The 27,254-nt window shown below is 42.1% G+C and overlaps 1 protein-coding gene across 1 annotated transcript in view; it reads left to right on the forward strand.

The window, feature by feature from the left end:
• The window catches only part of FTO (FTO alpha-ketoglutarate dependent dioxygenase), a 694,380-nt gene that overhangs the window by 162,053 nt on the left and 505,073 nt on the right, over positions 1-27,254 (forward strand). The window contains exons 3-4 of the mRNA XM_082269859.1: positions 15,798-16,389; positions 17,937-18,068. Coding sequence (XP_082125985.1) covers positions 15,798-16,389; positions 17,937-18,068 — 724 coding nt within the window. The remainder of the gene's footprint in view (positions 1-15,797; positions 16,390-17,936; positions 18,069-27,254) is intronic.

Raw genomic sequence — 27,254 nt, forward strand, 5'->3', positions numbered from 1 at the left:
GTACCCCCAGTCCGGTCAGCGAACGTGTGCAGACCACAGCGCCGTGACATAGCTGCACTGGACAGGGGCTGGTCTGTGAGTTGAATGTCTTGCAAGGACACATACGAACTGATTTTGGCATGATTTGCAGCGTTTCCTCCTGGCTGACAGCACCCACATTACGATGTAGCAGTGTCCTGTCCGGAGCGGTGCCCACCCTGTTCCTGATGTGGTAAGTAGCTGTCCTCCTACTACACCTGGAGGGTTTTGGGGTTGACATGCCCCTCCCCCCCCAGGATGGCCAGACCCCAGGGTTCCCCTCCCTTTCCCCCAGCCCCTCTAAAATTTTCGTCACTGTGGGTCTGCGGCCTAGACTTCTAAGAAGGCCTTATCTAATCTCCCTCTTGTAGGGGATTGCCTGTTTGGAGCTTCCTTGGATGACATTGTTAAGGGTCTCACGGGGGAAGTGTTCTATTATTCCGCAGGCTAGGAGCCCCATTGTAGACGTGGGCCAGTCTCCTCAGCTCCTAAGCTGCCTCTTCGTCTCTCAGGATCTCAAGACAAGGGATCAAAATTCAGGGCCTCCACCAGAGGTTCCAAGAGACCTGGTCTGGCAAGCGACAAGCTGGCTCTTCCAGACCTGCAGACAAGGCTGCCTCTGCATGAAGGGGTGCCCTTACCCGTATCTGGGGTGGGGAAACGTCTGTGCTGGTTTCCGGATCCATGGACCTCCCTGATACAAGACAAGTGGGTCCACAAAGTTTTTCGGTCAGGCTACAAGATCAAGTTTGGTCTTAACCTCCGGAAAGGTTTTTTCCCTTCCAACCTGCACTTGTCCCCAGATCACTTACAGGGTCTCTGTGGGGCAGTTCAAGGCTTGTTTTTTTTTTTTTTAAGGGGTAATTGTTCTGACTTCAGAACATTTTTTAGAGTTTTTTACTCAAACCTCTTTACAGTCCAGAAGTTCTGCACGGAGTCCATTAACGTGATAGTGGCATCCCTACATCAGGGGGATTTCTTCTTGCATCTATTGACATCAAGGACACCTACCTGCACATTCTAATTTGTGCTGGTCGCCAGCACTTCCCCGGTTTTTCTGTGGACGAGGAGCATTATCAGTTTGTGGCACTGACCTTTGGTCTCGCCTCTTCACCTTGGGTCTTCACAAGAGTGTTGGCCCGGTGCTCGCATTGTTTGAGTTAGCACGGGATCGCAGTACTGGGGTACCTGGACAATCTGCTTCTGCGAGCAGAATCTCTGACTGCTCTTAAGGACTACTGGAGATTTCTCTGCGAACTCTGAGGGAGTTTGTGGGATCCTGAACATTCAGGAGTTTTGATTCTGTTCACAAAAAATGGCCTATCTGGGTTTGACTCTGGACTCAGCCAGAGTATTTCTTCCTCGGGAAAAACTCCAGACATTGCAGGAGGCAATTCAGCTTCTTTTGTTCAGCAGATGGTCATCCCTCTGGGCTTGCATGCGTGTGCTGGGCCTGATGGTGTCCACCCCTCGAGGCGGTCTGTTTGCACAATTCCACACAAGACCTCTGCTAAAGAGATTCTGGTGAAATGGGTCAAGGGTCCACGGTCTCTAGAGGTGGCTTCACTGTCTGGCACTTCGACAGGGAAAATCCTTCTCCTCCTGTACTGGACGGTTGTCTCCGCGGATGCCAGCCTGTCCGCGTGGGGAGGTGTCCTCAGCAAAGACCTGCTCAGGGGGTCTGGACTCTAGCAGAGCCCAGACTGCCGATTAGTGTACTGGAACTCTGAGCGATCAGACTTTGTCTGGCTTATTGGACAATCGTCTTCAGGGGTGCCTAGTACATATTAATTCGGACAATGCCACGGCCGTGGTCTTTGTCAATCACCAAGGGGGCACATGAAGTGTCCTGGCGGCTCTGGAAGTATCTGGCATTCTAAGTTGGGCTGACTGATTTGTTCCAGCCCTCTCAAACTTCTGCCATGACTCCTGTGCAGGATTCAGGCAGAAGGGATTCAGCTCATTCTAGTGGCTCCAGACTGGCCTTAGCTATCTTGATATGCCGATCTGGTACAGATGGTCGCTGATGCTCCTTGGGGACTTCCTCTCAGGGAGCATCTGCTGTCCCAAGGACCAATCTTACATTCTGTTTACAGACTCTGGCTTTAACGTCTTGGCTGTTGAATGCAGGGTGGAGGTTTGTTGAATCGGTGATTCCTGTGCTGTTAAAAGCTAGGTAATCTGCCTCTAGGAAGATCTACCATTGTTTGCGGAAGATGTACATTGTGTGGTGGGAGTCTCTTGGGGTTCATCCTAGCTCCTTCTCGTGGATCAGATCTTAACCTTCCTTCAATGGGGGGTTGAAGAAAAATTGGCCTTGAGTACCATCAAAGGCCAGGTATTGGCTTTTAGCGGTCTTTTTCCAATGATCTTTGGCTTCACACTCCCTGGTGCTTGCCTTTTCTTCAGGGTGTCTGACATTTGGTTCCTTCAGTGCAGGCTCTGTTGCCGCCCTGGAATCTTAATGTGGTGCTTTCAGCTCTACTGAAGCTTTTCTTTGAAAATATTCGGGAGGTTCCCCTGCGTATGCTGCCCCAGAAGGTTACCTTCTTTGGTGGCTATCATCTCTGCATGCAGGGTGTTGGAACTGAGGGCATTATCCTGTTGTTCACCTTATGGTGCTTAACAAGGATAAGGTGGTTCTTTGCCTCTGTCCGTCATTCCTTTTTAAGGTGGTCTCTGATTGTCATTTGATCAAAGACATTGTGTTGCCTTCCCTGTGTCCCAGGCCTAAACATCTGAAGGAAATTGCCTTGCATGTCTTGGATGTGATCCAGGCAATTAGGGTGTACCTGGCGGCTACGGAGTCTCTTAGGAAGTCAGACTCTCTATATGCTCTCATGGATGGACCTCACAAAGGGTTGTCCCCTTCTTCTGCGACCATTTCCTGAATGATCAGACGGTGGTTCGTGCCCATTGCATCAAGGGTCGGGTTCCTCCTTTCCCTGTTTAGGTGCACTCTTCTTGGCTGTTTATTGTCTCCTGGGCTTTTTGTCTTCAAGCGTCAGGGACACAGGTTTGTAAGGCGGCCACCTGTTCATTGGTGCACACTTTTACAAAGTTTTTTTTTTTTTTTTTTTTTTTTTTCGTAAAGTGGTTGTATTGGCATCTGTGGATGCTTGTTTTGGCCGCAAGGTTTTGTTGGCTGCTGTTTAGAGGACCTGACCCTGGTCCTCTTTGAGGGTGTATTGTTTTTCAGTTGAATTTTTTTTCCCACCCCTCATGTTCAACACTGCTTTGAGACATCCCAATGGTTAAGAAGAATCAGGAGTTGTGTCCGTCAATGAACGAAAGAGAAAATGGGATTTTTTGACTTAGCGTAAAATCCATTTATCTGATGTTCATTGATGGACACAGCACCCACCCCTCTGTGGAGTTGGCGTTCTTCTGACACTGAGTGCCTATAGCTGAGAGTGGGTGTATACCCCCTGGGACTGCCCATACGTGTAGTCAAGCTTTTTCCTGCCTAGTGTCCTACTCCTGTAGGGGGGCAGTATAACCCAATGATTAGGAAGACTCAGGAGCTGTGTCTGTCAATGAACATCAGAGAAATGGATTTTACTGTAAGTCAAAAATCCCATTTTTTTATTTGGTATATGCAGTATATTTTTTTTACTTTGGTTGTTTAAATGGATTTTACCGGACATCATTACTTATCTGCTGTTTATTTACCTAAAGGATTTGACTACATACTTCAGGAATGATCTACTAACTATCCTCTCTCCCGGATAAATATTTGGGAATTTTATAAACATTTACCTATGGCGGTTCTTTAATAAAATGAGGAGCTGTACATGTCTCTAAAGGATAGAGAAATTCTCCCCCATGCATGATCTTGGTCAGCAAGGATGTATTAACCCATTCTGTGTGGTGTTTGTTTTTGGTTGTATGGTTATGTTGGGGACCTTGTTAAAGGCTTGATTTTTATGGTCTTTTTTGTTGTTCTGTTACTTTTTTGTTCTTTTCTTAGCAATGCTGTCTGCCACAAACATATTTGTTCAGGGGACACCATGGTCAAATGCTGGAACAACAACAGTGGAAAATGAGACTATAAGAAATTATGTGCCATTGATAGTCAATCAGTTCTGCTCATGTACTGCTCAATCGAAATGTCTTGTCAGCAAATTACTATAGCATTTTGGAATGTATGTGGGCTGGGAGATTCATTGAAGTGGTTGGCCATATTTGATTATATTGGTTACCATAAAACTTCAATTATCTGTACAAGAGACCCTTCTAACTTCAGATGCTTGCAAGTACTGTCTGTTGAAAAGCTTTTTTGCCAACTCACCAGAGTGGTTAGTGTACTCATGCATAAAAGCATTTTATTTCCTTGTAAACAGGTTAAGATGGGCATAGCTAGTTGCTTTATGTTTCTCCATTGTTAAATATATGTTACTGATTGTACAACCCCAATTCCAAAAAAAAAGCTTGAACGCTGTGTAAAATCTACATAAAACAGAATGCAATGATTTGCAAATCTTATAAAACCATAGTTTGCTCGCTATAGAAAATATAATTCATAGCAAATATAGTATCTCACAAAAGTCAGTACATCCCTCACATTTTTGTAAATATTTTATTATATCTTTTCATGTGACAACACTGAAGAAATTACACTTTGCTACAATGTGAAGTAGTGAGTGTACAGCTTGTATAGTAATGTAAATTTGGTGTCCACTCAAAATAAATCAACACACTGCCATTAAAGAGGAAGTAAACCCTCCTCAGGAAGTTGTACCTATAGGTAAGCCTATGATAAGGCTTACCTATAGGTACTGTAAATATCTCCTAAACATGTACCGTTTAGGAGATATTTACCTTTAATGCAGCCAGTGACGTCACTGGCGCATGCGCTCTGAAGGAACAGCTGATCGTGTCGTTCCTTCAGAGCCCCGTGCCGTGACCGTCGGCTCCCGCGCGCGTGCGCGGGAGTGACGTCACCGCGGCTCCGGCCAATCAGATGACCGGATGCCGCGATCCCGGAAGACGAGCGACATGCCATGTCGCCCGTCATACAGGTAAGAGAGCGGCACGGCGGGGGCTCGTTCTAAGGTAAGTATTTCATAATGAGCTAGTATGCGATGCATACTAGCTCATTATGTCTTTCTCTTGCAGGTTTTAAAAAAAAAAATTTAAACAAGTTTACAACCTCTTTAATGTCTAAACAGATGACAGCAAAAGAGAGTACACTCCTAAGTGAAAATGTTCAAATTGGGCCCAAGGTGTCAGTATTTTGTGTGGCCACCATTATTTTCCAGCACTGCCTTAACCCTCTTGGGCATGAGTTCACCAGAGCTTCACAGGTTGCAACTGGAGTCCTCTTCCACTCCTCCACGACAACATCACAAAGCTGGTGGATGTTAGAGCCCTTGTGCTCCTCCACCTTCCTTTTGAGAGTGCCCCACAGATACTCAATAGGGTTTAGGTCTGGAGACCTGCTTGGCCAATTACCTTTACCCGCAGCTTCTTTATCAAAGCAGTGGCTGTCTTGGAGGTGTGTTTGGGGTTGTTATCATGTTGGTATACTGCTCTGTGGCCTAGTCTTCGAAGGGAGGTGGATCATGCTCTGCTTCAATATGTCACAGTACATGTTGGCATTCATGGTTCCCTCAAGGAACTGTAGTCCCTCATTGCCGGCAGGACTCTTGCAGCCCCACACCATGACACTCCTACCACCATGCTTGAATGTAAGCAAGACACACTTGTCTTTGTACTCTTCACCTGGTTGCCGCCACACATGCTTGACACCATCTGAACTAAATATGTTTAACTTGGTCTCATCACATGACATGGTTCCACTAATCCATGTCCTTAGTCTGCTTGTCTTCAGCAAACTGCTTGCAGGCTTTCTTGTGCATCATCTTTAGAAGAGGCTTCCTTCTGGGATGACAGCCATGCAGACCAATTTAATGCAGTTTGTAACATATGGTCTGAGCAGGCTAACCCCCACCCTATTAACCTCTGCAGCAATGCTAGAAGCACTCATACATCTATTTCCCAAATGTCTCTGGATAAGACGTTGAGCATGTGCACTCAACTTCTTTGGTCAACATTGGTGAGGCCTGTTCTTAGTGGAACCTGACTTGGTAAACCACTGTATGGTCTTGGCAGTCTTCTTATAGCCTAGGGCATCTTTATGTAGAACAACAATTCTTTTTTTTCAGATCCTCAGAGAGTTTTTGCCATGAGATGCCATGTTGAGCTTCTAGTGCTCAGTATGAGAGCGATAACACCAAATTTAACACACCTGTTCCCTGAGACCTTGTAACGAGTCACATGACACTGGGGAGGGAAAATGGCTGATTGGGCTCAATTTGAACATTTTCACTTAGGGATGTACTCACTTTTGTTGCCAGTGGTTTAGACATTAATGGCCGTGTGTTGAGTTATTGTGAGGGGACAGCAAATTAACACTGTTATACAAGCTGTACACTCGCTACTTTACATTGAAGCAAAGTGCAATTTTTTTCAGTGTTGTCACATGAAAAGATATAATAAAATATTTGCAAAAATGTGAGGGGTTTAATCACTTTTGTGAGATACTGTATTTAAACTGAGAAAAATGTACCATGTAAAGAAAAAATATATTAGATATTTTTAAAATTGATGGCAGCAAAACTTCTCGAAAAAGTTGTAATGGGGGCATGTTTACGATGATGTAGCATCCCCTTTGCTTTAAATAACACTCTGTAAATGTCGTAGACCAGTTTCTGGAGTTTTGGGAGAGGAATGTCGGCCCATTCTTGCCTGATATAGGATTTTAACTGCTCAATAGTACTGGATCTTCTTTGTTGTATTTTTTTTTGTTTCAAGATGTGTCAAATATTTGCAATTGGTGAAAGGTCTAGACTGCAGGCAGGCCAGTTAAGAACCCAAAATTTTCTACTACGAAGCCATGCTGTTGTCATAGATTCAGTTTGTGGTTTACCATTGTCCTTCTAAAATATGCAAAGCCATCCCTGAAAAAGACGTTGTCTGGATGGGGGCACATGTTGCTCTAAAACCTTGTCTTTCAGCATTGATGGTGCCTGTCCAGATTTGCAAGCTGCCCATTCCATATGCACTAATACACTACCATACTATCAGCAATGCAGGTTTTTGAACTGAGCACTGATCCATTTTTTCTTTATCATGCCTGGTTTTAATGCCGTTCCATGTGAGAGCCCGGAGATCACTGGCATCCAGTATAGTGTTTCGGCCTTATCCCTGAAATAAAGTATACCTGTGTTTGAATCCCAGTAGCTTGTACATATAGAGTATATAATCCATCAGGCGCCAAAGGGGTGTGACCACATGTTAACACTAGAAATTCTGGATGAACCCTCTGCACACAGCTGTATACCCTTCCTAGCAAACTTTGCAATTAAAAAAAAAAAAAAAACAGGGATTTTTAGTTAACACATATTGCAATGTATGTTTAAGCTGGTTAACTGTGTCAAAGTAATCTATCTATGGCCAGTCCCTAACCTGCTCTGCAAAATTTAAATGCTACAGTGGACACATTGCAAACATGGGGAAATCCCACACAAATTGGAAGAAAGCCACACAGTTTAGGTATGGACACTGACCTGCAATGCAACAGAAATAAGATACCTGTGCTCAAATCCCAGGATCTTGTACATGTATATAATCCATCAGGTACTAAAGGAGTATAACCACATGTTAACAGTAGACATTCTGGATGAACCCTCTGCACGCTGTAATGTACCCTTCCAAGCAATTTGTGTCCGTTTGCCCAATGTGTCCACAGTAGAATTTGAATTTCTAGTGTTAACATGGGGTCACACCCCTTTAGCACCTGATGGATTACATACATGTACAAGCTACTGGGATTTGAGCACAGGTATATCTTATTTCTGTTGCATCTCCATGATTAAGCCCTGTGTGAATCTTTTGACGATATGTACTCTAGATGATAAATGTAAAGTCTTTGCAATTTTATGTTGCCGGACATTAGTCTGAAATAGTTTGACAGATTTTAAGGCAGCTTTTCACAGATCGGTGATTCTCTGCCTATCTTTACTTCTGAAGCCTTCTGACTCTCTTAGACCCCTTTCACACTGTCCGTTCCTTCGGCGGACTCCGTTTTTCTCAGCAGGGGATCAATCTGCCGATCCCCCGCTGAGCAGGGGAATGGCAGCTCCGTCTCCGCTTTGTGTGGGGAGACGGAGCTGTCAGGTCCCCGTTGTCCTCTATGGCGGAATCGGATGAGAATGGACCGCCTGTCCATTCTCATCCTATCCGATCCACCAGACGGATGGAAAATAGGGTTTCCATCCGGATTTGACGGACAGGATCGGATGTCAGCGGAGACATGTCCGCTGACATATAGAGATGCATGTGGCATTCATTCAGATCTCCAAAAAACAACAATATCTCTCCTGCGCTCAAGTGGTATGCGGGAAGGTGAATCTTCTAGGCGGTTTTATGACACAAAAGAAGTGGTCTTGCTGCCCCCCTCAGGACCAAGGGTATCCAAAAGGCACTACAAGAAAACAACAAGAGAAGGGCGCACCGACCTTGTGCATTACCACTTAAAAGTTTATTAAAATCAAAGAAGGGTAGCGTACAATATACTCACAAGCATAGCATATGAACAAGCATATAGGAAATGGGCACCGCTCGCTTCCAGGACACTTCTCTACTGCTGGATAGCGTGATGGCGTCCTCAAAACCTGATGTGGCTTACGCGTTTTCGAGGGAGGACCCTCTTCCTCAGAGCCAAAATCGCCACTCCACTTTAAGTGGAGTGGCGCAAGGTCGGTGCGCCCTTCTCTTGTTGTTTTCTTGTAGTGCCTTTTGGATATTCGTTCAGATCTGCCTGAAAAACTGACAGACAGATCTGAACAGTCCGCATGTGTGAAAGGGGCCTAAAGATAACCTTTTTATACCCAGTCAGGTTACTGACCTGTTGCCAATTAAGCTAATTAGGTGCAAAAATGTTTTTCCGTGTTAGTACCACTTACTCTGCCAGCTTTTTGTTGCACTGTCCTAACTTTTTGGAGACGTGATGCTGTCATCAAGCTCAAAATTACCTTATAACAGGCAAGAACTGGTCAACAATTCTCCCCCAAAACTCCAGTAACTGGTCTCAGATGTTTACAGAGTGTTGTTAAACAAAGAGGAGATGCTACATTGGGTTAAACATGACCCGTTTACAACTTTTTTGAGGTCCATTGCTATCAAATTGCTTTAAAATTACCTTTTTTTTTTTTTTTTCTTTACATTTTCTCAGTTTAAACAATTGATATGTTTTATATCTCCTATTGTGAATCAGATATGGGTTTATAAGATTTTCAAATGATGCCATTCTGTTTTTGTGTCGATTTTACACAGTGCCCCGGCTTTTTTTTTTTTAGCATTTTTGGTTGTATAGTCGCAAATATCTATGTCCAACCACCATATTTTAGTGATTTCTGCTAAACAAAGCTAGCATGCTTAATTTCCGATAAATTGTCCATTCTTGGCTTCTTGATTCACCATGGTTGCAGGCACACATCCCGCAAATCAACTGGATCACAGGAGCCATCCAGTTTCTGTCTCCTTAGTGTAGGAACTCCTGTCTACCCGCTCCATGCAAGTCACCCCAGACCCTGTTCTGTCTCGAATCTGAGCCTGATTTACGTTCTGTTGTACCCAAGGCCTATCACGACATCCTCCCCGTCCATATGATTGCCTTATTGACTTGCTCCCGGGAGCTGAGATCCCATTTGGCCTAATTTACCCGCTTTCTGAACGCGAGCTGGACGTTTTAAAGGATTGTGGGGACTGAAGAAGGGATTTATTCATCCTTCCACCTCTCCGGCAGGGGTAGGTATCTTTTTCATAGAAAAGAAGGATCACTCCCTTCGACCTTGTATCGACTAGAGAGACTTGAATAAAGTTACCATTAAGAACCGCTACCCTCTCCCTCTGGTTCCAGAGCTCTTTCAGCGACTCAGATCTGCTGTCCTGTTCACTAAGTTGGATCTCAGTAGGAATTATGATGTTGGGGACCGGGAACTTCTGGCGATCAAAGCCGCACTTGAAGAGTGGCGGTATTTGCTTGAGGGGGCTGCACACCCTATTCTTATTTTTACGGATCACAAAAACCTTGAGTATCTGAGATCTACAAAACATCTGAGACCCTGTCAGGCACGGTGGCCACTGTTTTTCCTCAAGGTTTTAATTTCATATCACCTATCAGCCTGGGTCTAAAAATGTCAAACCGGATGCCCTGACCCGGATGTTTGATAGCCCGAAGGAAACTTTGATACCTGACACCATTCTTTCCGAAAGGAACTTCTTACTTTTGTTCACAAGTCTGAAAGCTTGTCTTGAGCAACCCTTTGCCCACATTCCTGGTCCACCCGGAATACCCCTGTTGTGCAAGAATGACTTGTTATGGGTTAAGGACAAGGTCTTCATCCCGGAGGAGGTCAGAACAACAGTTCTAGCCGCCTGCCATGATCACCCTCTGGCCAGTCACTTTGGTGTCCATAGAACCCTTGACCTCCTGCAGCGTTCTTTCTGGTGGCCTGACATGAAAGAGAGCTGCAGGAGTTATGCACTCTCCTTTCCCATCTGTTACAGGTGTAAAACTGCCAGAAGTAAGGCATGGGGCCTTCTCAGACCTCTTCCCATCCCTGATCAGCCCTGGCAAACAATTGCCATGGATTTCATCGTGGAACTTCAACCTTCAGCGGGTTGCTCTGCCATTTTTGTGGTGGTAGATCGGCTCTCTAAAATGGCCCATTTTTTGCCCCTCAAGGGTACTCCCTCTGCAAGAGAAACCACAGATATCTTCATTAGGGAGATCATAAGACTCCTTGGGGTACCCATAAACATCATCTCTGACAGAGGGGTACAATTTACGTCCCACTTCTGTAAGGATTTATGTAAACTGTTAAAGATTGAGTTGTCTATGTCCTCGGCCTACCACCCACAGACCAACGGACAAGCTGAGAGGACAAACCAAACCCTGGGGCAGTACCTGCTGTGCTTTACCACCTTTGCCCAGGACGACTGGGTAGCCCTGTTACCATTTACAAAATTTGCCTACAACAATTCCAAACACTGTTACTGGCCAATCTCCCTTCTTCGCTAATTACGGGTTTCATTCCTCCTTCTTACCAGATATGCCGTCTGAATCCAGAGTTCCTGCAGTCCAGGACACCGTCAACTTCTTTTTCCTGAAATAATTACCTTCTGCGGGAGACCTTAGCCAAGGCCCAAACTGTGTCCAAAAGAATCTTCGATAGGAGAAAGAAGGGAGAGTTGATTCTTCAACCAGACGACCGGGTTTAGCTATCCAGGGCTAATCTCTGCCTGCCCTGCCCGTCCAAGAAGCTGGCTCCCAGATTTATTGGTCCATTCTCGGTTAAAAGGAAACTCAATGATGTGTCTAATGAACTATCCCTACCCGATACCCTTCGGATTCATCCCGTATTTCATGTTTCCTTGCTGAAGCCCATGGTCCCCGATAACTTCCCCGGTAGAAGTTCTGGAACTCCAGAATCTGTGATTGTGGATGGAGATGTGGAGTATGAAGTTGAGGCTGTGGTGGACTGTCGAAAGAAAGACATTCAGCTACAGTTTCTCATCAAGTGGAAGGGTTATGGTCCGGGAAGAGAACCCCTGGGAGCCTGAACGGAACGTCCATGCTGCGGACCTAATCCAAGCATTTTTTCTTGCTCATCCACAAAAAAGGAACTTGTTGGGCACCCCGAGGTTGCCCTTAAGGGGTGGGGGGGGGGGCAATGTTAGGAACGCTCCCTTAGCACACTGATGTGCTGTCATGAGTCTGCCATCTAAAGGGTTCACCCATTGCAGACTAATTGCAGTAATTGGCAACAGGCTGCCTTATTTAAACACCTCAGCAGCAATGTGTCTTTGCTGTCTTGTCTACAGCTCCTGTTGTTGTTCCTGAACCTGTGACCTGTTTCCTGCTGATTTCCTGTTGACCTTTTGGCTCGTCCCTGACTCCGCTTGTCTGCTGCCCGTCCTGACCCCGGCTTGTTTGACCATTCTTTCGGATCTTCCTTTTCTGTTTATCTGCCTTCGGACCTTGACCAGCCCACCCTTGGTGGCTTGACCCTGAGGTCTGCGACCCGGTATATACACGCAGCGAAGTCCATCCTCACCATCAGAGGCTCTGGCAAAAACAGGTGGATACTTAGATTCCGCACCTCAGGCTAGCCTGTGTCACTTACCTTGGGGGTTCCCGTCCAAGCTCCGCCCTCTAGTGAACATTGGGGCCTTCCTTTGTGGTCAGGTTACCACCAGCAACCTAACATGAGTATGGAAAAAAATATTTGTGGCCTTCACCTGTAAAACCATTCCTGTTTTGGCGGTTGTCTCATTGTTGTCCCTCTAGTGCACCTGAAAAACAAGAAAAAGCACCACCAGATTGCAGCCAACTGGGTGCATCTAGACCATATAAATGTGCCACATCCTAACATCTAGATAGAATTGGAATATGGAAAACATGGACTTTACTGGCACATATATAAAACATAACATTTATTGTTGATAAGTTAAAATACAAAACAAATAGTTGGCAAACAATTGCCAGCACATAAAAAAGAAAAAGAATCAAACAAAGCAAAAAAAGGAAACAAGAAAATACGAAAAAAAGATAATTGCAAACTACCACATTATAGAATGCATATAGATATACATATACTCTGTGACATTAGTTAAATTGTAAATATTCCCCAGAGGGAGGCATAGAGATACCACTTCCCCTCCTGGGGATCTGTAGATAAAGTTGTCACTGATGTCAAAAGTTGAATTAGTGTGAGCTAGGCTGACATGTTTCGCAATTCAGCTTCATCTAGAGCTCTGATTCAACACTCTGTAAGGGTGTTTATAAAAAGGTAGTTTGAGGGGGATGATCGGAAGAGCCAGCAAGGTAAAATCAAGATATGATTGTTAAATTATTGACGAGAAAATAATACTGTCCAACTGGAGCTGTGATTAGCTGGTATAGATGTTTGACCATGTATGGCCTCTAGAGGACTGTATAATAACCATTTAGATTGGATTAGGCCTTTGTTAGTCCGGTAAAAGAGGGTCAGATAAGATAGTTGAGGTCCTAAACAAAAAAGAAGGTTTGATGTTCCAATCATCCCCCAAGGATTGGGAAATACTGCCAAATATTATTATTGTTATTATTGGCTGTATTTCCACATCCTTGGGCTATGATTGGAGCATCAAGTCTTTCTGTTTAGGACTTCAACTATCTTATCTGACCCTCTTTTACCTGACTACCAAAGGCCTAATCTAATCTAAATGGGTATTATACAGTCCTCTAGAGGCCATACATGGTCAAACATCTATACCAGCTAATTGCAGCTCCAGTTGGACAGTATTATAGTCTTGTGAAAACTTTAACAATCATATCTTGATTTACCGTGCTGGCTCTTCCGATCATCCCCCATGATCTACCTTTTTATAAGCACCCTGGGTTAAGCCTGTGCTGGTTACTGAGCTCTAAGCAAACACTAGCTATAGAATCTCAGACCAGAGGGGACAAGGCTAACTAGAATAACAGGAGCTGCATATTAACTATATTGCAATAAATAGGTTCACCAACTAACATACAGCAATGTTACCACTACACACACACACACACTGTGTCACAGACCTAACTATCTGATATAGTGCATGTGAGATAACAACAAAGAGACCGATACACTTCTATTGTGAGTCTTGGGGAAAAAAAAAAATAAAAAAAATAAATAAATAGTAAATATATATATATATATATATATATATATATATATATATATATATATATATCGTTCAAAACTTTGGGGTCACTTAGACATGACATTATTTTTGAAAGAAAAGCACTGTTTTTTTCAATGAAGATAATATTAAATTAATCAGGAATACAGTCTAGACTTTATTATTATGCTAAATTACTTGTCTAGGTGTACAGAGGCCCATTTCCAGCAACCATCACTAACTACTGTGTTCTAATGATACATTGTGTTAGCTAATTGTGTTAAAGGGCTAATTGATGATTATAAAAACCTTGTGCAATTATGTTAGCACAGCTAAAAACTGTTGTGCTGATTAGAGAAGCTAAAAAACTGCCCTTCCTTTGAGCTAGTTGAGTATCTGGAGCATCAGCATTTGTGGGTTTGATTATACTCTCAAAATAAAGAACTTTCTTCTGAAACTCGACAGTCTATTCTTCTGAGAAATGAAGGCTATTCCAATGTAAGAAATTGCCAAGATACTGAATATTTCTTACAACGGTGTGTACTGCTCCCATCAGAGAACAGCACAAACGGGCTCTAACCAGAATAGAAAGAGAAGTGGGAGGCCCCGGTGCACAACTAAGCAAGGGGACAAGTACATTAGAGTCTCTAGTTGAGAAATAGACGCCTCACACATCCTCAACTGGCAGCTTAATAAATGGTACCCGCAAAACACCAGTCTCAACGTCCACAGTGAAGAGGCAACTCCGGGATGCTGGCCTTCTAGGCAGAGTGGCAAAGAAAAAGCCATATCTGAGACTGGCCAATAAAAGGAAAGATTAAGATGGGCAAAAAGAACAGACATTGGACAGAGAGAGATTGGACAGGTGAATCCAAGTTTGAGGTGTTTGGATTACACAGAAGAACATTTGTGAGACGCAGAACAAGTGAACAGATGCCGGAGGGGTGCCGGACGCCATCTGTCAAGCATAGTGGAGGTAATGTGATGGCCTGGAGCTGCTTTGGTGCTGGTAAAGTGGGGAATTTGGGCTAAATAAAAGGGATTTTGAATAAGGAAGGCTTACACTCCATTTTGCAACGCCATTCCATACCCTGTGGACAGGGCTTGATTGGAGCCCATTTGCTCATACAACACGACAATGACCCAAAGCACACCTCCAAACTATGCAATAACTATTTAGGGAGGAAGCAGTAAGCTGGTATTCTGTCTGTAATGGAGTGGCCAGCACAGTCACCAGATCTCAACCCTATTGAGCTGTTGTGGGAGCAGCTTGACCGTATGGTACATAAGAAGCGCCCATTGAGCCAGTCCAACTTGTGGGAGGTGCTTCAGGAAGCGTGGGGTGGAATTTCTTCAGATTAACTCAACAAATTGACAGCTAGAATGCCAAAGGTCTGCAAGGCGGTAATTGCTGCAAATGGAGAATTCTTGGATGAAAGCAAAGTTTGAAAGACAAAATTATTATTTCAAAAAAAAAATCATTATTTCTAACCTCATCAATGTCTTGACTATATGTTTTATTCATTTTGCAACTCATGTGATGAATAAAGGGGGAGTTTTCATGGAAAACATGAAATTGTCTGGGTGACCCCAAACTTTTGAACGGTAGTGTATGTGTGTATATATATATATATATATATATATATATATATATATATATATATATATAATAAATTTTTATATATATATATATATATATATATATATATATATATATATATATATATATATATATATATATATATATATATATAAATAATATACTTGTGTAATAATCCCATGCTTCTGGTCTGGATCAGCAGCAGCAGCTGCTGAAAAAAAATCTCTGAATTTTCGCAACCTTTAGCATGGCATTACATCATTACATAGAAATGATCAAACTTCATAAAATACCTCTTCTTTTTTTTTTTTTTTTCAAATATAACATTTGTTCTTTCATGTACTTTTAAACAAGCAATTATATATAATTAGGCATTTAATGAGGACTGCTCTTTTGTCTGTGTTGCATATTTTACTTATTTATCTGTGTTGCATGTTTTACTCATTTTTCCCACATTTCTTTTCAGTGGAAGTCCAAGTATGCAAAATTAGTTATCCATGAAGCTCAAAAAACTCCAGCAGAGCTGCATCATAATGTCCAAAAGGCATTGTTATCATTACTTCAACATGGCTGTCTGTTTCAAGATCTTGTGAGGCTGAAAGGTAAAGACCTGCTTACTCCAGTTTCCCGAATTCTGATTGGTCAACCAGGATGCACGTACAGATACTTAAACACACGGCTGTTTGCTGTGCCATGGCCTGATCCTAAATACAATATCACATACAGCACAGAAGAACTTGCAGATGCCTGCAAAGCTTTTCAAGAACTGAATGTATTTCTTTATGAACAGACAAAACTTAAATTACTCCAGTGTGTAGCAAATGCACAGGGTTCTAGTGTTTTACCCCTACAGGTATCTGTGGAAAATGATTACAAAACGAATCAAGATGATTTGGAATCTTTTAATGTGACCTTGATAAACTACATGAACCCAGATAACATGTTCTACCTTAAGGAGGAACCATATTTTGGTATGGGAAAAATGGCAGTGAGCTGGCACCATGATGAAAACCTACTGGAGGAATCTACTGTTGCAGTCTACAGCTACAGTTACCAAGGTCAGGATCATGTTCTTTTTGGTGTCTGATATGTTTTTTGGCACAGAGTATAGACAAAACCCTCATTGTAAGGGCTTGTAGAGATGGGCACATCCTTCTAAGTTCCTTTTAAGGTGCTTCTGGCCTCATTTTAAACTGTAGCAATTTGTCCTAAACTGACTATAGAATTTCATTGGCTTGATTTGGGAGTAAAGCAGTACAGTTATGAACAAATGTCCATGTACACATGCCTTTAAAATTGTAATCTTGTTTTCTTTTGCTTTGCAGTCTGTCAAACTCTTTATATTTACTGCACAAATATAAAATAATCTTCCATAGGACACACTTCAAATACAAAGTTGCATCAAACTAAAAGCCATGTCACATGTATTTTTCTTCTCCATGTTTAGCACAGTCTGTTAAAGTATTTGTGAACACACTACATTAAAAGGCCATCTCAGCCATACAGCAAATAGGAATACATGGCTTAAAACACATTTATCTTCCTAAAATATATATATATATATATATATATATATATATATATATATATATATATATATATATATATATATATATATATATATATATATATATATATATATATATATATATATTTTATGTTTTATTTGGCTGTTACGTGCCTGTTCAATAAGGGGGCAGGCATGGGGCAGAAATATGTCATACAGAAGACTGATGAATAAACAGGATTACTGACACTGTGGGCAAGCGGGCTAACATCACATACACATACAGCAGGGAGGTAACCAGTTGCTGTTTCAACAGTGGCTCCCAACTGCCCACTGTGTGTTAAGATGGGGACCCAGGAGAATAGGCAAGATCACCAAATTTTTTAAAGCGTAACTCCACTTTTGTTGAGAAAAAAAAAAACAAATTTCCCTTCTGGGTAATCAATTTACACTACAAGAATTTTAACAACCTTTGTTGCAGATACCTACCTTTTGTTATTCTTAAGGAATAGCTGTCTGTTTGTCTGTATTCTTATGTGAAGTTAATCTGTATGAGAGTGGTTTTATAATTATTAATCAGCTGCTGCACCTGAAGTGCTCTAATGAGGATATTGGCATCCCTTTAGACATGATTTCTTTTCTAGAGTATCCCACCAAAAATTTCATTTTTCCTGCAGGGGATACCAAAAATCTGTTGTGTATTTTTGTGCAGACTTCTGGAAAAATCAGTAATCCAGTCACACAAGCAAGAGATTACATTTCCAGGGGGCGTTCTGTACAACATTTGTGTACAGAACACCTCCAGGGTAACCACATTGCATTGGATTTTACAGAAAATTACCGAGCTACAGATTAAAAAGGAAAAGGTAATTTGTAAAAACAATCAATTACAAAATTACTTTAGTTGCAATCGTATATGCTATAAAGTTTTTGTTTTCTGCTTTTTTTGTATGTGCTAAATTATTTCCCATGAAAATGGAGTTACCCTTTGGGTGAATAAAAGTGCATACCCTGCACAGGTATGGACATCTTTTGTGGTTTTATACAAACACTGGAGACAAAAGTTGATATGTCAGTATTTTTTATTTATTTTTTCAGAGTGTGCTGATGAAATATGTGAAGATAAGAAAGCCTTATCTAATTGGCAAGTTGGGTTGAAGATAGCCTGGGACATTGAAACTCCCGGCCTTGCTTTACCTTTAAATCCTGGAGATACTTACTTCATGCTAGGTAAAGGTTCTACACTAATCGTTTTTTTGTGCATATCTTTCTAATTTCACCCCTATTTGCATGTGTATTTATTTATTTATTATATATGGTAAAGGTGCCAAATAAAAAAAAAAAAAAAAATAATAATAATAAAAACCTCAAACTCTCACAATATCACATTGAAGTGTTAAGATATGATACTTAACCACTTTACCACCGGAGGATTTTGCTGTCTTACGTCCAGGCCACTTTTTGTGATTCGGCACTGTGCGACTTTAACTGATAATTGCGCGGTCATGCAACGCCGTACCCAAATGAAATTTACGTCCTTTTTTTTCCCAAAAACAGAGCTTTCCTTTGGTGGTATTTGATCACCTGTGCGATTTTTACTTTTTGCGCTATAAACAAAAAAACAGCGTTTATTTTGAAAAAATAACAATATTTTTAACATTTTTTTATATGAAATTCCCCCAAAAAATGTAAAAATCAAAATTTTTTAACATTTTTGGCCAATTTGTTTTCTGCTACCTATGTTTGTTAAAAAAAATCACAATAGGCGCATTTTGATTGGTTTGCGCAAAAGTCATTGCGTTTACTAACTAAGGGAAAGATTTCTGTCATTTTTGGTGTTTTTTTTTTAACGAGTAATGGCGGCGATCTGCGATTTTTTTTTGCGGGACTGCGACATTGCGGCAGACAGATCGGACCCTTGACTGACATTTTTGACACTTTTGGGGGTACCAGTGACATTACTGCAGTAATCAGTGCTATATATATGCACTGTTACTGTAAAAATGACACTGGCAGGGAAGGGGTTCATTTTATTGGAGAGGGAGGGGTTAATGCATGCCTGGTGCTTACTGACGTGTGTGGGGGGAGGTGACTGAGTAAGTCAGGGACAGATCGCATGTTCAGCTATGCTGAACACTGCAATCTGTCACTCCTTGTCACTTAGGAGATCCGCCCGCTCTGTTTACACAGGCGAGCGGATCTCCAAACTAGATTCCCCGACGATCCGGGAAGAGCAGCGGCGACTGTGACTGAAAACAGCGGGAGCGCTCCTCCGGCAGCGCTCGAGCGCCGCCTACAGGGAGAGGAGTCCTACGTCGCTGGACGATAACGAACCACTTTGCCGCAGTACGGTCAACGTGACCGGTCGGCAAGTGGTTAAACTAAATGTAAAGTCTCAATTATTTTATTTTTTTAACAAACATGTTATACTTACCTGCCCTGTGCAGTCCAGATCCTCCTCTTCTCGGGTCCCTCTTTGATGCTCCTGGCCTCTCCCTCCTGTCGAGTGCCCCCACAGCAAGCAGCTTGCTATGGTAGCACTCAAGCTGAGCTGCAGCTCCGTGTGTCTATTCAGATGCAGAGCTGTGGTTCAGCTCCATCCCCTCTCTCTCCTGATTGGCTAACTGACTTTGACAGCCATAGGAGCCAATGGCACTGCTACTGTGTCTCAGCCAATCAGGAGGGAGAGTTTTGGATGACCGAGAGACTCGTGGACATCGCTGGACAGAGATGGGGCTCAGATAAGTATTAGAAGGTGCTAGGGAGGCTGCTTCACACAGGAGGCTTTTTATCTTAATGCATAGAATACATTAAGATAAAAAAGTATTTTGCCTTTACAGCTCCTTTAAAGGGAAATCCCACCCCCACCCACACCTTATCATCATCTCCAATCTGAAGATACTTATTAAAGTGGAGTTCCACCCTATTTTTATACTTACCTCCATCTTCTCGCTCCGGGTCACCTGAAAAAGAAATGGATAATCGCATATTTTTTTTTTTTTTTACTTACCTCGTAGCGAAGAAAATATACTTACCTTACTTCCTTCTTCCTCCTTCCTCGGCCGCGGCCCGTCGTCACTTCCTGGCTCTGCAATGATTCCTGGGAGCTGGACGTCATAGCTCCCAGGAATCATTGCGCCTGCACCGGCCCCGACGTCAGTTCCGGGTCGCGCGCGTCATCCCCTTCTAAACAGCTTCTGGGCATGGCCAGAAGCTGTGGAGGGGTGACGCGCGCGACCCGGAAGTGACGTCGGGGCCGGCGCAGAGCATCGTGGGACCACAGCAGGCGGAAGAAGACGCCGAAGAGGACGCGCTGGCTTCAAGCTGCCCACATCTGAGATGGCAGCGCTGGACAAGACGTTTGCAAGGTAAGTATTTCGTCTTGCAGGTAAGTGCAACCCGGGACAGATCAGAGGCTAGCCATTGTGGAATGCACTAGCCCTGACTGTCCCGGGGGTATTAAAAAAAAAAAAAACAAATCCAGGGTGGAACTCCGCTTTAATAAAAAAAACGTTTTTTCCAAGCTACAGTGATGCTATTCAAAAAGAAGTTGCACAATAAAATAGAAAACAAACAAAATAGAATAGAATAAACAACAAACTTCTATCTATCTATCTATCTATCTATCTATCTATCTATCTATCTATCTATCTATCTATCTATCTATCTATCTATATATATATATATATATATATATATATATATATGTATGTATGTAGCAATATTTCCAGGCCTGGGGCCTGAGGTGGGTCTGCCATCAGTACCGGTAACACTTCCAACACATTTAAGCTGTGAACCCAGGTGTGAGAACTGAGACAATGACCATTCCGGCATCTTTGGTTTGTTTTATTGTATTTAGGGGATGGGAGAAGGGAATGAGTGGGATACTCCCCTGGCTCTTCTAGGCTTAACTGGGACTTTATACAAAAAATGCTCACGAAGCCTGTCTTGGTGCCAGCTGAATGCCGACCAGCGCTTCCTGACGCTTCAAATGCTGCTTGACTGACTTAGTGCTGAAACCTCAACTTGAACTTGGATTGTTAGCTCAGAGGCTCCAGGACTGTATAACTCTCGACTCCTGATACTTAGTGTAGCTCAAAAGTCACAGAACAGCTCCCTCTAACCCTTCACTTGCTGAGGTAGCTCCTTGTCACTACTTGTGCTGCTGCAACTCTCAACTTTGTACACTTCACACTGTACACTGACTCTTCAGGGCCCAAACTGCTGGTACCCCCTCTAAAACGTCAGGGTCCTCTGACCAGGTACCCCCTCTAATGCTTCAGGGTCCTCTGACTAGGCACCCCCTTTAACAGTTAGCTGATTCCTGGATCCCTAGAACCTTCTCCTGAGTGGTTCCCTCTGACTCTAGGCAGACCCCCAGGGGCAATCCACAGTACTCACGACCTTTGTAGGCTTTCCTGGGACTGGACCTTTCTCTCTGTCCGCTGGTTTTTGGCACACTGGATCCCCTCCGCAGCTCAGCTCAGCTCTCTTTGGATTCCCAGGCCGCCACCCAGGACACCTGCTTCCTCTAAAAGGAGAAGAGACAGTCGTACTGCGGCAGAATCTGCCTTCTGGGGTAGATACAGCCTGACTGTGTCTCTGATTGGGTTTCCTCCATTGCCCAATTAGAATCCTCTCATGGAGCCAGTGGGAGACTCCCCTCTCAGCTACACACCTGAGAGACATGGCAGCTAGCTGAAATCATGGCCCTGCTGTTAGGCAGCCAAGGCCCACTATACTTTACCTAGCACCTACCTGGTATATATAATTGAAAGTAAAATGCATGAATAACAATATGCAAGTAAATGACATTTGTTAATGTGCATCAAAATTGTAATTAAAAAAAAAAAAAAAAAACGAAAAGACCCGTAAGATGTATGGCATATATAAGTGCAATCAATATACTATGTTCAAAAGTCCAGAAATCAAAAGACTCATTATGCTTCATATAATATATTTTGTGGTGTTTGCTTTCCAAAGAGGGGTCATTTTGTGGGTGTCTCCATTGTTCTGGTGCTTCAGGGCCTTCAAAAGTGTAAAAGGTCAAGAAATTAGATGTGTAATTTATGCTCCTAGACAATCTGATGGTGCTCCCTGCATGTTGGGCCTCTCTATGTGGCTAGACTGTGAAAAAGTCTAAGCCATACTTAGGAGGAGTAGCAGAATGTATTTTGGGGTGTAGTTGCAAGTATGATTATGCCATGTGAGAGAAATAACCTGTTAATATGACAATGTTGTAAAAAAAAAAAAAAAAAAAAAATAGGTTCACTTTGCAAAGAATCATGGGAAAAAAGTTACAACTTCAAAAAGCCCACCATGTCTCTTACTAAATACTTTGGAATGTCTGCTTTCCAAAAAGGGGTCATTTGGGGGGTATTTGTACTTTCCTGGCTTCTAAGTATCTCAAGAAATTAGATTATTACATTAGGTGTGATCTATTTTTAATGCATGGCACCATAGCTTATAGACTCTATAACCTTCACAGAGACCAAATACTATACACTAATTTGAGGTTTTTTTACTAAAAAAAAAATGTAGCAGTATACCTTTTGGTCAAAATTTATGAAGAGAAATTACGAATTTGCTAAATTGTATAAGCAATTATTTTTTTTTTATTTATAGCGTAAAAAAAAAAAAAAAAAAAAACAGTGGTGAAAAAAAAAGAAAAAAAAAATACCACCAAAAGAAATCTCTATTGTGAAAAAAAAAAGGGAAACAAATTTCATATGGGTACAGTGTTGCATAACTGAGTAATTGTCACTCAAAATGTTAGAGCACTGAAAGCTGGAAATTGGCCTTGTTAGGAAGGGGGTGTAAGTGCCAAGTGGGCAAGTGGTTAAACTAGTTAACACAACTTTGATAATAACAGCATCAAAGCATGGGAATGGCTGTAAAATGCATTGGGACCTGTTTGTACGGTGGTGCATGTGCTATTGTTTCTTTAAACTGTAAGCAGTGGATAACTGTTGGGCTGCTAAGCAAGGGAAAATCTCCCCTGGCATTAACTGCTGGCAATAAGGACAAAAGCATGGCTGGTTCCACTCACTGCTCCTGGTACTCAACAGATCCAGGCCAGAACACCTGGCGGTCTCTTTTCCTCTGGAATCAGGCCCCGGTATCTCCGTCTTCATGAACAGGTCCTCACAAGGCTCAGTCTCTAAGCTTTGGGTCACACAGACACTATCAGGGCTCAGTCCTCACACTCTCCGGTGTTGGAGCGGATCCCCCATGCAGCAGGTCTCCGCTCTCTATCTCCCCACACTAGACTGCCCTGATCTCTGCCCAGTTGCCTCCACAGTTACTCCTGTGTCCCCCTCCCCTTGCTGCAGAGTAGTCTGGGTAGAGAAGTATTGCAGTCATTTTTCTCCTGGCACAGCACTCTCCCTAGGGACTGTATGTCCCATGATCCTGAGCAGCTGCATCGTCATCCGGCTGCATTCCTCTCCCTCAGAATCATGGTCGCTGCTGCCTGGCAGGGGGAAGAGCAGCCAGAGGATTACACAGCCGGCCTAGCACCTGGCTACATTATGAATGTAAGACCATTTTATGTCAGAATGCAAAGCTGTATGCAGCTGTGATTCTTAGTAAAAGGGAAAAAAAGGTCCACTTTAAGGTCTAAACATTTCCATAGGTGCCAACTCAGTATAATGCTGTTTGTCTGCAACCAAGTACTCAACATATTGTGAAGACAGGTCAAAATATTAAAAGTATTTTAAACAGATCTGCATTGTTCCAGGTAGCATTTTTTTCTACTCTGGATGAATGAATAAGTCTGCTTTGTTGCTATTGGCAGCTTACAATTTTTTAAACAGTCAACATGTCATATCCTATGTGGGATATAAAGATATAAAGATTGATATAAAGGATATAAAGATTGTCCTTGAAATTGTGCCATATTTTTATGTAGAAGTTTTGAAAGGATGGGGGCATCACACTAGCTTGTACAGACTTTTTTAAAAGATTTGTATTTATATTTTGTAACAGCCAATGTGTTTAGGAGCTCGATACTCTCCCTGCATCAGGGGTTAAAACTAGACAATAAAGAATGTTTTTATGTAAGGCTAACTGATTAAAGAAAAAAGAAAAAGATTTTTCCACTGATAAGCGGCTGCAATCAATTGGCTGCAAGCCGCTGATTTACAACATTTTTCAAACAGTTCTGTTCGACAGAAGTTGATCATTAGATTGACTTCTGTTGAGTGGGAATGGCCAAACATGGATCATAATTTAGCTGGTCTTTCCTGAACCAGCTGAATTGTGATCCATCTATGGACAGCTGAAATCAAGAAATTTGTAGGACTAGTTTACCAAAAGTCAACATTATTTTTAAAAAGTCAGTTTTTAACCACTTGACCTCCAGAAGATATACACCCCCCCCCCTCATGACCAGGCCATTTTTTTAGATACTGCACTGCGTTACTTTAACTGACAATTGCGCAGTCATGCAACACTATATCCAAATACAGGTTATGTCTTTTTTTTTCAACAAATAGCACTTTCTTTTGGTGGTTTGTGATCATCACTGCGTTTTTTTTTTTTATTTGTTGCGCTATAAACAAAAAAAGTCAGCCATTTTTTTTAAAATAAACAATGTTTTTTACTTTCTGCTATAAAACCCACCCAGTAAAAAAATTGAAAAAATCTAATTCCTTCATAAATTATGTCTCTCTGCCTAACAATCGGTGGGTGCCAGAGGACATCAGGTACCGTGCGCCTGCCGATCGGCTTCCGATGTGTGTAAATACAGTGGAAGTGCACCCCCTATCTGAAAGTGTCAGATCACACACACACACACACACACACACACATATATATACAGTATCTCACAAAAGTGAGTACACCCCTCACATTTTTGTAAATATTTTATTGTATCTTCTCATGTGACAACACTGAAGAAATATCACTTTGCTACAATGTAAAGTAATGAGTGTACAGCTTGTATAACAGTGTAAATTTGCTGTCCCCTCAAAATAACTCAACACACAGCCATTAATGTCTAAACCGCTGGCAACAAAAGTGAGTACACCTCTAATTGAAAATGTCCAAATTGGGCTCATTTAGCCATTTTCCCTCCCCAGTGTAATGTGACTCATTAGTGTTACAAGGTCTAAGGTGTGAATGGGGAGCAGGTGTGTTAAATTTGGTGTTATCATTCTTACTCTCTCATACTGGTCACTGGAGGTTTAACATGGCACCTCATGGCAAAGAACTTTCTGAGGATCTGAAAAAAAGAATTGTTGCTCTACATAACACGGCCTAGACTATAAGAAGATTGCCAAGACCCTGAAACTGAGCTGCAACACGGTGGCCAGGACCATACAGTGGTTTAACAGGACAGGTACCACTCAGAACAGGCTTCTCCAGGGTCAACCAAAGAAGTTGAGTGCACGTGCTTGGCATCATATCCAGAGGTTGTCTTTGGAAAATAGACATATGAGTGCTGTCAGCATTGCTGCAGAGGTTGAAGGGGTAGGGGGATCTGTCAATGCTCAGACCATACGCCGCACACTGCATCATATTGCTCTGCATGAATGTCATCCCAGAAGGAAGCCTCTTCTAAGGATGATGTACAAGAAAGCCCACAAACCGTTTCTTGAAGACAAGCAGACTAAGGACATGGATTACTGGAACCATGTCCTGTGGTCTGATGAGACCAAGATAAACTTAGTTGGTTCAGATGTGTCAAGGGTGTGTGGTGGCAACCAGGTGAGGAGTACAAAGACAAGTGTGTCTTGCCTACAGTCAAGCATGGTGGTGGAAGTGTCATGGTCTGGGGCTGCTTGAGTGCTGGCGAGCTACAGTTCATTGAGGGAACCATGAATTCCAAAATGTACTGTGACATACTGAAGCAGAGCATGATCCCTCCCTTCAGAGACTGGGCTGCAGGGCAATATTCCAACACGATAACGACCCAAAACACACCTTCAAAACAACCACTGTCTTGCTAAAAAAGTTGAGGGTAAAGGTGATGATCTGCCCAAGCATGTCTCCAGACCTAAACCCTATTGAGCATCTGTGGGGCATCCTCAAATGGAAGGTGGAGGAGTGCAAGGTCTCCAACATCCACCAGCCTGTCATGGAGGAGTGGAAGAGGACTCTAGTGGCAACCAGTGAAGTTCTGCTGAACTCCATGCCCAAGAGGGTTAAGGCAGTGCTGGAAAATAATTGTGGCCGCACAAAATATTGACACTTTGGGCCCAGTTTGGACATTTTATTGTTAGATATTTTGAGGGGACAGCTAATCTACACTGTTGGAAAAGCCGTACACTCACTACTTTACATTGTAGCTAAGTACAATTTCTTCAGTGTTGTCACCTGAAAACAAAACATTTACAAAAATGTGAGGGTGTACTCACTTTTGTGAGACACTGTATGTATATGTATATATATATATATATATATATATATATATATATATATATATATATATATATATATATATATATATATATATGCTATAGGACAGACCTGAAGCGGTTAAATAATTACCTTATTTGAAATAGGATATTCTACTGCTAGTGCATTTTGTGGACTAGTTTATTTTAGCATGAAGTTATTCCACAGGTATTATTATAACTTAGTACAGATCTGTTTATAAATATTAAAGTAATTGGCATCTCTTGTTTGCTAAAAAGCACAGCTTTTTTAATTTATTTTATACACAATGGTTGCTGCACAAAGCTTCATTAAAACTTAGATCACTTCATAGTTTTTTACCTAAAATAAATATCATATTGATTTGCCTCTGTTTGCAAAGAATTTCAGGACGTGGCCTATCCCCATGATGGGTATGAACCTTTATTGGTGCCAGTGCAGCCTGTTCTCTTGGTTTTCTTTCATGTATGCCTTTTTTGATTTATAAAACTCCATAATAACCTCCTGATCTATTCTGAGTGAGAGCAGAGGGCCTATAAACACACTCTATAGTTATAAATTGCTTCCTTACAGTGATATTCTATAAGCAGTCTCCTGTATTAGCCTGCCAAACACAGGCCTCATATTGTGAGGAGTGAGTGATATGTTCATCTTAACCTCTGTGGTACCAGTATTAACTCTTTGTTAAATAAGTCCTCGTGATCTTCCCTGTGATCTTTATGCACTTCAGCAATGGAAAAAAGTGTTGCTTTTTTTCCCTTTTTAATATTGCTATATTTTTTTTAAGTTTACCCTCCCCTTGGTAAAATAAATGTATAAACCAACAATGGCAACCATTTTATAACCATCTGTAACCATCTTTAACCATTTGATCTTTGAATCCCATTGTTTCTCAATTTTTACCTCGATATCAAAGTTCATCTGTAATGCCCTGTACACACTATCAGATTATCTGAAGACTTTTGTCTTCAGATTTACCTTTTCTATGTAGTGCAAGGGCCTGCCGGATTGCATACAAATTGAAAGTGTTTAGGTTTG

The sequence above is a fragment of the Pelophylax lessonae genome (genome assembly GCF_965119305.1).
Source record: "Pelophylax lessonae genome assembly, chromosome: 10".
NCBI lineage: Eukaryota > Metazoa > Chordata > Amphibia > Anura > Ranidae > Pelophylax > Pelophylax lessonae.